Genomic DNA, 13,694 nt, shown 5'->3' on the forward strand with positions numbered 1-13,694 from the left:
AAAAGCTGGCCTAAAACTCAACATTCAGAAAAGGTCACGGCATCCGGTCCCATCACTTCACAGCAAATAGATGGGGAAACAATGGAAACAGTGAGAGACTATTTTGGGGGGCTCCAAACTCACTGCAGATGGTGATTGCAGTCGTGAAATTAAAAGACGCTTGCTCCTTGGAAGAAAAGTTATGACCAACCTAGACAGCATATTCAAAAGCAGAGACATTACTTTGCCAACAAAGTTCGTTCAAGACTATGGTTTTTCCAGTAGTCATGTATGGATGTGAGAGTTGTACTATAAAGAAAGCTGAGTGCCAAAGAATTGATGCTTTTGAACTGTGGTGTTGGAGAAGACTCTTGAGAGTCCCTTGGACTGCAAGGAGATCAAACCAGTGAATCTTAAAGGAAATCATTCCTGAATATTCATTGAAAGGAATGATGCTGAAGCTCCAATACTTTGGCCACCTGATGCAAAGAGCTGACTCACTGGAAAAGACCCTGATGCTGGGAAAGATTGAAGGTGAGAGGAGAAGGGGACAACAAAGGATGAAATGGTTGGATGGCATCACTGAATGGATGGACATGAGTTTGGGTAAGCCCTGGGTGTTGGTGATGGACAGAGAAGTCTGGCATGCTGCAGGCCATGAGGTTGCAAAAAGCTGGACAGGACTGAGCTAGTGAACTCTGATACAAGGGCTGGATGAGAGAGGTAGTATTTGTGGGCATGAAAAGAACTTGTACCTTGGTGTTGGGATTTTTGAGTGTCCTACAGCAGTGGAGTGGGGCATTATGCAAAATTAACAAAATCTTGAAGGAAAAGTTTCTGCCCTGGAGACAGTATTCAACTTCTGGTATAAAACAGCTGTGAAAAAAAAAAAAAAAAGCTGTGGAAGCAATTAGAGGTCATCCAGGCTTTTTTGTTCCACTTCCAAGGGACTGACATAAGGTATGGTTCATGCTTTTCCCTCTAAGTAACTGAACTTGAAGCTCTATACCAGTAGGGGTTTGCACTTAAAGTCGGCCTTAGCATTGGTGCACAAAAGTAAGGTTTCATATTCCTGGAATGATTTAAAGTCAGTGGCATTGGAGGTTATTCGCATTATATAGGTTCTTTTGCCAACATCCCTGTAAAATAAGCCAGTTTCATAAGCGTTGAAAACCTGCTCTTTCATATATCCTCTTCCTGTATAACAATTAGCAAGTATTGTTTGAGTTCCACAGCTTCCAGATCTGCAAAACTTGCCCCACCTGCAAGGTTAACATGACCGATACCATGCTGACTTTTGAAATGTGCAAGCCTTCCAGCACTAGTGGAGACGTTCTTTGGCTTTTAGTTTCACAACAATGCTGTCCAAGAGACTCTTTTTTATCAGTTGTCATCTCGAATCCACAAACTGAGCCGCTTTTCCATCTATTCCATAGCTTCCTCGCACACTATGGATGTCACTTTAGCACTTTTCGGAGCAGCTTCACGTACGGATCAGCGAGTTTCATTTTTCTTGATGTACCGTATAGTTGATTGAATAACACTGAACTCATGGCCAAGAGCACTATAGCTCATGCCTGAACGAAGCTTATCTAACACACGTATTTTTCTCCATAAGGTACATCACAGCCTTCTTGCGCTTATGAACATTAGGCAGCACCCCCTAGCACTACGCTCAGCGTCGTTTTAAACAGCGAAATCTCTAACAGCCCAAAGATGAAAAACCGCCGCAAGAAATAGACTGCGAATCCGACACTTATTTACACTTCTGGAGCTGAAGTAATATAGTGAATCATGTGCCTCCAATCTCGACTACCCACCACTGGTTAACTCCAAATTTTCACTCTCTGCACATGTCCGCAAATAAACCCAGAAAGCACCGAAATGTTTGATTTTGGGGTGACAGTAAATTTTCACAAGTAAGCGAGTTCAAAAACGTCAACTCCTGAACAAAGGTCGGCCGTCTTCCCACAGGCAAACAAATTTTGCTTCAAGGATACATCCCCTCAGAAGCGGCGGAGCGCTGAAGACTACTCGTCCCAGCATGCCTCGCCACAGCAGCGAGCCCGGGTCTGCAGGGCCGAGGCTCTGGCCCGGAAGTGTCGCACTGGCTGCGCGTAGCACGCGTTGCGCATGCTCCACGCTGCGGGGGTCCGCCCCACCACCGCCTCCTGTCTCGCACCACTACGCTCTATGCCTAGAGCTTTGCCGTTGGGCACAGCTGCTTCGCCCCTGTAGACCCTGCGCGGTAGCGACATGGAGGAATTCGACTCTGAAGACTTCTCCACCTCCGAGGAGGACGAGGACTACGTGCCCTCGGGTGAGCGACTCCGCCTGAGGCGAGAGGCGACTCGCCCCGCCCAGCGGCTCACGTGAGGCGCGCTTTGCCCGTCGTGCGTGGGCCCGGTGGCCGGGCAGCGCTCGCCTCCCGCGGCCCCGCCCCGCGCCCTCGCCTGCCGGCCGGCTCTGCGCAACCCGCGTGGCCCTGGTTGCGTCCGCCGCGGCGTTTCGCGCAGCGGCTCCTGGTGGCCTGGATTGGACCGCCGCCCCACCTCGGAGGGCGGGAACCTGCAAGTGAACTCAGACGCTGCCGGTCGTTGGGGCGTCGCGTTTTCTCACCCACCCTGAGCTCTTCTGAAAGGCAGACCTTGTGTCCCCAGGGAGTTGCTAACTGGCATGTCCCACATATAACCTTTTCACTGTCTGTCCTCAGAAGTGTTCTGGTTGTTTAAAAGTTGGCATAATGATCCCCTTTACTTCTTAGCGAAGATTGCACTCACTGCTGCCTTTTCAGACCTTAGATAAAGTTTTTGTGTAAACCGATCCGGGCTAAAATGTCACCCAGACCTAACCCGTCCGCCATCCTGCGCTTTCCACAGGCTCCCCCATCTCATTAGATGTATCTGCTGGTACAATCGCTCAGGTAAAAGCAAAGCCGAAAAACCCGTCGGAGTTGACCTTATTCTCACTCTTTTGATCCAGATAATCATTCAGTTCTGTTTGAGTCCACGTGGAAGATTGATTTCTAATCACTCCCTCAGTAATCTCGCTCTTACTGAGCTTCCATTATCGCTAAGACTCTCCATAGCTTCCCAACTGGGTTACCAGGTTCCGTTCTTATCCACCATTGGTCTTCTGATATTGGCCAGTGTGATCATTTGAAAACTAGTTTTCATATTAGTCAAAAGTACCGTGTTAGTCGCTCAGTTGTGTCTGCTTCTTTGCGATCCCATGGATTTTAGCCCACCAGGCTCCTCTGTCCTTGGAATTCCCCAGACAAGAATACCGAATTAGGTTGCCATTCCCTTCTCCAGGGGATCAAACCCGGGTCTCCTGCATTGCAGGCAGATTCTTTACCGTCTGAACCCCGATGAAGCCAAAAAGGTGGCATGGGTATGCTTAAAAATAGTCAAGTATTTCTGAAATACTTACTTTGAATCTGAACCTTTTCCATCACCTATCATCCCTGTCAGTTCTCTCTAGAAGAAACTGCTTTCTTTTAAAATTTGGTATTTCCATTGTTTGTTGACATAACTGATCCATGTTAGGTCTTCTTTTAATACCCTCTTGAGTCTTTCTCCTCACTGCCAAAACATAGACTTTTTCAACTTCAGAACCTTCTAAAATCCCCAGCCTGCCAATGTTCCTATGTCTAATTTGGGTTAGACTGGTATTGATTTCTTTTTCGTAATGACTGTGTGGACACCAGGTTCTTGGCTGAATCATGTGGTATATACAGTTATTGCTTTTCCTGAACTAGATTTCTTTGGAGTGAATAATTGCCATTTTGTTGTTGTTTAGTCATCTATGTACTTAATACTGATTTGATCCTAAACTCTCAAAATTGTCTAAATCATCTTCCAAGACATTTTGATATATTAAATAATGATTCACTTTTTTGAAGTCCTTCTTTGTCTTCTGACCTGCTCAGATTTGACTTGGCTTTACCATTTTTAAACTTAAAATCTTCCATCCTGACCACCACTCTGGATGTTCCTTTTGTCTCCTTTTTCTTTTGGATTCTTTGTTTCTTGGGTCCCGTGATATCTTCATTCTTGGTGTGTTCCACCAAAATGAGAATAAATCCTCAAATAGCTTATTGAAGAAAGATGGATGATAGAAACTGTTTCATGTGTGAGACCATGACTATCTAAAAATAAATAGGTGACCCTCGGGCATGATTAATAGTTTGGTATGTAGTTCTGTATTCTATAATAGTTTTCTATCTGAATTTTGAAGATATTTCTCCATTATTTTAAGAAGTCTCTTGTTGCTAGTTTTTACTCATTTCCATAAAATTTGTTTGTCTCTGGAAGCTCATAGAATCTTTGTTCCTGATATTTTCTGATATTTCACAGTGATATACTATACCTTAGTATGAGTCTGTTTTCATCTATTGGTCTTGGCCTTATGGAACTTTTTAAATTTGGGAAGGGGACCGTTTTCTCCATTTTATTTTTTTGGAATCATTATTTGTATATTTACTCTTATGTTGGGCTTCCCTGATGGCTCAGCTGGTAAAGAATCCGCCTGCAACGTGGGAGACCTGGGTTCAATCCCTGAGATGGGAAGATCCCCTGGAGAAGGGAAAGGCTACCCACTCCAATATTCCGGCCTGGAGAATTCCATGGACTGTATAGTCCATGGGGTCGCAAAGAGATGGACACAACTGAAGCGACTTAGCAGCTGCAGCAGAGCAACTTTCACTTTTCACTCTTATGTTACCTTATGGACTGATACTCTCTTTTCTTCCATTTTGACCTCTATTTTCTAACTCTGATTTTTTTCTTCATGTGAATATTTCAGTATTTTAACATCCTCCTTTTCTGTTGAGTATTTTTCTCTTTCTATATTTTTTCTATGTTTTATGGCTTTTATTAACACAAATACAATGTGTACGCAAGCTGTTTGTTTTCTTTCCGTATGGCCTGAAATTGGTGACTTGGATGGCCCTGTTGGCTGCTCTTTCCACCATGACACTGGATTTCTTGTAGATGTTGGGTACAGTCTCAGCACAGTAAGATTTGTTGCACATCAGCAGTACTTCAAGCTCTTTGACATTGTAGACCAGGAACTTCTGAAGCCGTGGTGCAGCATGTGCTTTATTTTTTTGTTGTCCTCATCACCAGTATTGGGCCTTCAAGATGTGACCTTTCAATATTTTTAATTTTTAATAACTCTTTTTGTTGTTTGAAAACTTTTAAATAGCATCATGTTCTTGTTTTGTGAGTGCAAGTATCTTATTACTATATGGATATTAATTATAAAAGTTTTTTTCCCTCGTTTTGCCTTTTTTTTTTTTTTTTTTTTCTTTTTAAGGACTGGAGAGCATCTGCTGGTCTCGAACCAGCCTCAGAGAGGGTAATTGGGTAATTTGATCACTCTGTAGTCGAAGGAACCACTGAGCTACAGCCAGCGCCTTTTTCCCTAGTTTTGTTTCCTCTGAATTTTTTCTGTTTTCAGTCTTGCCTTTGATATTAGAGACTTTCCTCGGTTGTTTGGTGGTCCTAGTTCATTGTACATTAAACCTTTAATAGTTATATGGATCTGGAGGAATATTCAAAATACCACTCTTTGTAATGGCCCCAAACCAAATATCCATCAACACAGGAATGGGTAAATAAATTGTGGTATAGTCATATAATGAAATAATATTTAGGGATGACAATGAAGAAGCTGTACCTCCATGCAAAGTGAAATAAAAGAGTTAGTTGCTCAATCATGTCTGACTCTTTGCGACCCCATTCTCCAGGCAAGGTGACTTACAAATAAAATGTTGAGTGAAAGAAGCTGGATGCAAGAGCTCTTATTGTAGGCATCTGCTTAAGGCTCAAAAACAGATAAAACTAATCTATTTCATTAGACTTCAAGATAATGTTTCTTTGTGGGATGTTGCTGGTATCTAGATTGCAGCAGGGCACAAGGAACTTCTGCAAAGCTGTTCATGTTCTGCTTCTTCAGTTGGGTCTAGTTAAACAGGAGTGTTCAGTTTGCATAATTTCAGTGACCTGTGCATTAGTTTGTGTGCTTTTTGGAATGTTATACTTGCAATAAAGCTTATGTGAAATAAAAAAGAAAAAAATTGATTGAATCTCTGTGTGTACAGGATTTGTTGACTGGTACCCACAAAAAGTGATCAGACTAGTCATCCAAGGAGCACTTTTGTTGGGGACCCTGAATGTCAGTGTCTGAAGATGGGAAGTTGACATATTTGTTTTTTCTGTCTAACCTGAAGTTTGTAAGCCTCTTTCTAAACCTCTTTTATTGATAAGAGAAGATACTTTTGCTTACTTTTGAAATATCCATGATGAGGTAAAAACATCAGTTTGTTCTTTGAAAAGTGACAGTAGTAGATTTGGAATTTCTGTTCATATAGTTGTAAAGACATGCTGATCCATGTCCTTACGGTGGGTGGAGCATAGCAGAAATTGCAAATATAAGTAGAGTGAGGTAATGGACTCTCCTGGAGGCCTGGAGTAGGGGAACTTATCTTAGTCTTCAGGAACAGGGAGGACAGCCCTCAGAAAATATTTCTGTCTGGTGAAGAACAAAGGAAAGTACTAGTTTTTCATAATGAAAATGTGTCATCTTCATGTGAAAGCCTTTATTCCTGTCTGTCTGACCACCGTGTTATGTTATTTCAGGTGGAGAGTATAGTGAAGATGATATAAATGAATTAGTGAAGGAAGATGAAGTGGATGGTGAAGAGGAGACACAGAAAACCAAAGGGACAAAAAGAAAGGCTGAGAGCGTTCTGGCCAGGTGATGCTGCCCTCAAGGCCCTTAGACGTCAGGGGCTATTGACACAGCCTTCCAGATTGCTGGCATTAGTCTGATGACAGATTTCTTGCTGCCAGTCTCTAACCTTTTTCTCATTGAGGGAAATATTTGGTGACCTTTTAGGATTAAATTCTTATTCTCTGGTAAGCTTTAATAATTTTTGAACTTTAATAAAAAAAATTAATAGGTAATATGTGCACCTGATTTAAAATGCAAAACTGGGGTATCCCCTGGTGGTCCAGAGGTTGGGACTCCATGCATCCAGTGCCAGGGCCTGATTCAGTCCCTGGTTGGGGAACTAAGATTCTACAAGCTGTTGGTTTGCAAAAAGAGAAAAGAAAAGCTCAATTACTAGAAAAAATATGTATCCCATTCCTATTTCTTGTTGCTTTGTTTCAGAAGTATTACACTGCCAGAAATACTTCTCTGTGCATGCCATGTTCAGTCGCTAAGTCGTGTCCAACTCCTCGCAACCCCATGGACTGTAGTCTGCTAGGCCTTTCTGTCTGTGGAATTTTCCAGGCAGAAATACTGGAGTGGGTTTGCCATTTCCTCCTCAGGGGAATCTTCATTGACCCAGGGATTGAATTCCAGTCTCCCGTGTCTCCTGCACTGGCAGGCGATTCTTGACCACCGAGCCACCTGGGAAGCCCCTCATTCTGTATATATATATATCTAAGTGTGTATTTTGTATTTCCTACTTAAAAAAATTTTTTTGCCATACAGCTTGTGGGATCTTGGTTCCCTGACCAGGGATTGGATTCGTGCTCCCTGCAGTAGAAGCGGGGAGTCTTAACCAGTGAACCAGTAGACAAGACGCTGTACCTCCTACTCTAAAAAACAGTGTGAATAGTAGTGTGGCCTGCGTACCTTTTGTCACTTTCCTTACTTCACACCTTGGTGATGGTGCTGCAGCGGTGCCTCTAGCTGTACCTTTTTCCTTTTGGTAACTGCACTGGGTTGCATTTCATGGACAGGCTCTACTCTGTTTAAACATTCCTTGAGAGACCTTTAGATTGTCCATATCTTTACTACAGCAAATAAGACTACAATGAATATTCTTTGTCTTTATACCCTTGTATATTTATAAATCAGACTGTGGAGAAGTAGAATTGTTTGCCCCAGGGTTATATGTAGTAAAAAATATAGATATATTGGTATAGGCAAATTACCTTCTATAAGCCTGGTACTAAATTGCACTCCCAACAAAAAAGTGTGAAAGTTCTCACAAGTTACTTAACTCAGATAAGGGAGTCTTTCATTAGAAGTCTTTTATTCTTTTTGATTGGTATTTCTGTCTTCCTGGGCATTGAAGCAAAAAGCAGATTGTAGAAGAATTTTGAGTATTAGATGATTCACTTGAAGTCAGAATAGTCTTAGGAAACAATTTGCTCTTTTAAGTCTTGGCTCAGTTCTTTTGTCCTTGAGTTTTTCTGTATTCCAGCTTTCATATCTTCAGAAAGTTGGAAGAAAATGGATTCTCTACTCCCTACTCCCTCAGAACTCTAGAAAGAAACAGTGTGAATAAATCTGAGGCTCTCTTCAATATCTGTTCTCCAAATGAAGTGACTTTTAAAAGTATCTGGCATATATATGTTCTTAGAGCCCTCTTTTTGATTGAGGTGATTTTTGGTGTTTTTTTGGTGAGAACAGCTAGTCCTGATTCAGAAGTAGAAGAGTAGATTTTGATTCTAAGTGTTTTTGGAAAATGGTAACTCTAAGAGCTCAGTTCTTTTTTCTTCCACAAAATCTTAGCTTAACCTCTCCCACTCATCATGCCACACGGTGAGGTAAGTAGTCCTTTAAGTCAGTCGTCCCGATTTAAAAGTTTTCTGAAGTTTCCAACATGTTTGGAATTCAGGAAGGAATAACTGAAATTATCTTGCTTGTTTGTCTTATCTTTCTTCTTCCTTCTTACTGTTGGTGACTAGGAAGAGAAAACAAGGTGGCCTCTCACTAGAAGAAGAGGACGAAGAGGGTGCCAGCGAGGGCTCCGGAGGAAGCAGTGGCGAGGAGGGAGATGCCACACCAGGGCAGGAAAAGGGCGTTGAGGCGGAGGATGCCCGGAAGAAGAAGGAGGACGAGCTGTGGGCCAGCTTCCTGAATGATGTAGGCCCGAAGTCAAAAGCGCCCGCAAGGACACACGTTAGAGTAAGTTAGCAGGTCAATAGGATGAATGCTTCTTGGAAATTCCCCAGATAGATTTTTTAAATTTACAAACCGAGATTTGAGGCTTACAGCAGAAATCTGATTAGCTGCTTTTTAATAGTAACTCTACTAAGTGAAAAGTAAAGCATTCCCTGTGGGAGAAAACATAAGCTTTTCTAATCATATCAATTCAGTGAGTATTTAAGTGTTTAAAGATGAAACGTGTTAAGACTAGCCGGAAACAATATATTTGGGTGGATCTTTTCCCTAATGTGAAATTTATTACACTTCTTTTTTCATAGACAGGAGAGGAGACTGAAGAGACAAGTTCAAGTCATTTGGTCAAAGCAGAGAGGCTAGAGAAACCTAAAGAAGCAGAAAAAGTTAAAATTACAAAGGTGTTTGATTTTGCTGGTGAAGAAGTCAGGTAAGATGACATTCACAAACTTGAAACTTAATTCTTTTTTTTTTCCCCAAAATCAGTTCTTTTTAAAAGAAACATTTTTCTTTTAATATATATTTTATTTATTTTTTTTGCTGCACTGGGTCTTCGTTGCTACATGTGAGCTTTCTCTTGTGCGGTGCTCAGGCTTCTCATTGTGGCGTCTCTGTTTGCAGAGCGCGGGCTCTAGAGTGCAGGCTCATTAGTTGTGATGCACAGGCTTAGCTGCCCCTAGGCATGTGGAATCTTTCTAGATCAGGGATCAGACCGGTGTCCCTTGCATTGCACGGTGATTCTTAACCTCTGGACTACCAGAGAGGCAAGCCCCTAAAAAGGAACATCTTTCTAAATGATGTTAGACATCTGTCCTCTTTCGAACATATCTTAATATTTTGGATGAGTTATATTTGAACTCAAGGAAAACAGTGGCTCCATTAATCATCAGGGAGCAGGAAAATGTCCTTTCACGTATGGCTATATAGTTTTGGGGCAGCATGGAGTGGTTGGCTGAACAGCAACAACAAACTGAGCACTAACTGCTTGCTTCCACTTACTTGCCGCCGTGCTTTGCGTCTGGGCTCCTTCTCCCTTCAGTACTTTCCCTAACTTTGAAGTATAAGCCCCAATAAAACGTTTGAAATCCGGTGACAGTTCAGAGTACTAGGAGAGAAGTTTGATTCTGATGCTGTTTCCTCATCTCAATATTATTTTTTTCAGTTGATTCATAGATTTGTTACTAGTTTAGCAAAACAGTACAGACTTAATACTTGGGTTGTTTTGGATGAGAGCCACATGCCTAGAATTTTCCTCTTTCCCATTTAAAAAAAATTTAATATGAAAACAGTGGGTTTGTAATTTAGAGCTAGAGGAGAACAAATGAATTACCTGCCAATCAGTAATGTTATTTTCCTTAAAGTTGATGTTCTTAAAAACAAATAATATCTAATTTCCAACAGTTGTTTCATCTAGTGAAAATATATCTTGGAAAAAGTTTTGGCATTGTTTTATAAATGATGTGAAGGAAAACTTTTATTATTTTTTTGTTGTTGTTGGTTGTGGCTCTTTTTTTAATTGGAATACAGTTGATTTACAATGTTGTGTTACTTTCTGCTATGAATTAAGTTATATATATATATATATTTCCTGGAGAAGGGCAAGGCAACCCACTCCATTATTTTGGCCTGGAGAATCCCATGGACCAGATGATCCTGGCAGGCTACAGTCCATGGGGTCACAAAGAGTCGGATACAACTGAAGCGACTTGAGTACTCAGCACACGTACATAGATATTTCCACTCTTTTTGTGTTTTTTTTTTCCTCCTTTTTTCTTCTCAAAAATTTTACACTTACAGAAGTGTTCTAAGAATAGTATTACAATGAGCATCCATATACCTGTCATACTGATTCACCACCTGTAAATGTTTTGCCTCTTTCTCCCCCACCTGTATCAGTGTTTCTCTCTTTTGTTTTGGCTGAACCTTTTAAGAAGTGTAGGTCTCATGACATTTCACTCTTAAATACTTCATTCCTGTTTCCTAAGAACAAAGATATCTTCCATGGTGACTCAGTGTAACTCTCACATCCAGTAGATTTCACATTAATACAGATTATTCTCTCAACTCACTCTAGTGAAGGATCCTGATTTTAAATATTCAGCCTGTTGCAGACCAATACTTTCCTAAAACACAGCAAAAGGAGTCAGAAAAGTATGTTAAAAAGATACAAAATGCAAGCTCACACTTTTAACAATGAGATTTAACATGCAGATATAAAGTTACATTTCAGTATATACAATCAAAATGAACATAAATCAGACAAGGAAAAGAGTTATACAACTATATTCTTTTTTTTTTTTTCCCTTGGCTGTACCCAGAAAAAACTGGTGAGATCTCAGTTCCTGGACAAGGGGTTGAAACCCCAACCTCAGTGCAGAAAGCACTGAGTCCTAACCTCTGGACCACCAGGGAATTCCCAGTAACTCTACATGTTGGTCATTGAAAGTGTGAGTGTAAGTGATTGATAAAAGGAATCCACTTTAATTATGAAACAAGAAACTAAGAATAGAGTATCAGTTCTTAATATCTAGACACATACTTTGAAAAAATACTGTTTATATTAATTTTTGCAGTTTTTAATGTGTCAAAATAGCTTATTTCTTTCTCGTTAATTATCTAGTCTAAGTGGGATTGGTGACAGCCCTACTCCTAGAGGATAATGTATTTGTAAATTACTGTTTCTGTGTTGGTGTTCTTCCTTGTCTTCTTTTTAATTTTTTTTCTTTTTAATTTTTTAAAAAATAATATTCATCATAAAGAAATCCATCTCAAAAGGCTGTATTGTATCTCTTTTAAATTTATTTTTCTAATAATTTCTTTTGATTGTGTTTTACAATAATACTGCTCTGCAACAGGTTGAAACAATTTTATGTCAAAGTCCTTCACTACAGATAGTTTAAATAATAATCTGCAATAATGTAAAATTAATGGAGATGGATGTGTGGATTTTAAGGCAGTCTCAATAAGTTCAGGATTTTCATTTTTACTTTTTCCAAATGAAGTCATTAATAACTTTTTTTTTCTTGCAGTTTTATTGAAGAAATAATTGATATACAGCACTATATAAGTTTAAGGCATAGAGAGTAATGATTTGATTTAGGTCCCTCATGAAATGATTAGTAATAACTGTGTTTTCCGATTTCATCTTCCATGCTTCATCAGTAGTCAGTTCCAGTCATTTATCCTGTCAAGTTATAATTAAATGTTTTATATAATTAAATTTAAGTCATATTTCAGTGGGAAAAAGGAATTCTGGATGCATGAATTCTCTATGTGTGGATTTTTTTTTATGGAAAATACAATTCAAAATATTCTATCAAACATGTTAATTTGCAGACACTGTTCTTCAGACTTTTATCACTTTTGCTCTTATTATTTATTTGCTTCTGAAAAATATGTTCAGTCTCATCCATGTATGAAAGTACTAAGATTGTCGAAAACACCAAAATGGGAATTCCCTGACGATCAGGTGATTAGGACTCTGTTTTCACGGCTGAGGGCCCAGGTTCAATTCCTGGCCAAGAAACTTAATATCCTTCAAGGTTCTTGCCACAGCCCCCCAACCCTCAAAAAAAACAAAACAAAGCCTGAAAAAAAACTCAACAAAGCAGACAGATAAGCATGTTTTACTATCTAATTGAGATGTTTAGAACTGGGGACCATATGGTTATTGTTTCTCTTTTGGAAGCACTAAATTTTTTCTGTAGTTCATTCGTATGGCGCTTTCTTCAAAACCATTGTACCTCAGCATATATAATATATCCACATTTATGATCAGCTTTCAGTTTATCAAATACAGTCTTTTAAATTTAATGCATTACCTTTACATGATTCACAAGTTTTCCTACTGTGCTCAGAATAGTGGGGTTTTTTGTTTTGTATTAAGATTTTTCTCAGCGAAGGAAGCAGTATATTGATTTATGTTCTAGCACAGACTCCTTAATCTAAACTGTTTCCCTGTCCTGCAGCTGTGTCACTGGAACTTGTTCTTGCAAACACTTACACTTCGAATTTCATCTGTTGTCATATGATCCTACTTTTATTATACAGATCACTGTCAGTTAATGTTTATTAACAAGAAACTGATTTTTAAAAAAGACTTTTTAATATCACCCTCATGTTTAAATCACAAATATTAAAATAATTTTCATATCAGCAGTAATTTGTCATTCTTCAAATTGCATTGAAGAAACGCTTTGCTAACTTTGTCATAGTTTATCATAAGCTAGATCCCAAATACTTCAAGCCATGGTGTCATTGGAAAGTTAAACTTGAACTACCTTCTTTGTCACAGATTCACCAAGATTTCCAAGCAAACATCATTGATATGGTCTTTTACTAATGTCCTTGGAATGGTTTATTATGTTCAGTTTAGCAACAGAAAGTACTTCTTTCCCAAAAGGCCACAATGCTAAAGAATGGAATTTTGCATCTGTTTCTATTGACTTTTGAATTTAGTAGTGTTTCTTTCAAATAATTCTTTTGATTTTGAGCTTATTTATTCATGTTTTATATGTAAATGCTGCAGAAGTTTTTGTGAATTTGTTGCTTTACTAGCTAAAACATCTCTGCAAAGAACTCACTGTGGTTTTAGCCCTGTATGATCGAAAACCAAGCCCAGTGTGTGAGGGCTCATAGAGTAAAATCAGCTTCACCTCAGTTGCCCTTCATTTCTTTGAAGTCACTTCTGTTATCATCATGTGGTTTATTACTTCTGCTGCATTCAGAAAAGATATTTAAAAAAAGAGCTTTTTTTTTTTTTGCAGAGACATACAGTGTGGGGTTTTTTT

At 39.6% G+C, this 13,694-nt stretch overlaps 1 protein-coding gene across 1 annotated transcript in view; it reads left to right on the forward strand.

The window, feature by feature from the left end:
• Positions 1–2,083: 2,083 nt before the first annotated feature.
• Positions 2,084–13,694, forward strand: part of LOC120872846 (craniofacial development protein 1) — a 105,223-nt gene continuing 93,612 nt past the window's right edge. Inside the window, exons 1-4 of the mRNA XM_040253511.1 lie at positions 2,084–2,299; positions 6,624–6,741; positions 8,691–8,908; positions 9,208–9,334. Of these exons, the coding sequence (XP_040109445.1) occupies positions 2,236–2,299; positions 6,624–6,741; positions 8,691–8,908; positions 9,208–9,334 (527 nt within the window). The 5' untranslated portion in view covers positions 2,084–2,235. The remainder of the gene's footprint in view (positions 2,300–6,623; positions 6,742–8,690; positions 8,909–9,207; positions 9,335–13,694) is intronic.

Source organism: Oryx dammah, unplaced genomic scaffold (assembly GCF_014754425.2).
Source record: "Oryx dammah isolate SB20612 unplaced genomic scaffold, SCBI_Odam_1.1 HiC_scaffold_13, whole genome shotgun sequence".
NCBI classification, from domain to species: Eukaryota; Metazoa; Chordata; class Mammalia; order Artiodactyla; family Bovidae; genus Oryx; species Oryx dammah.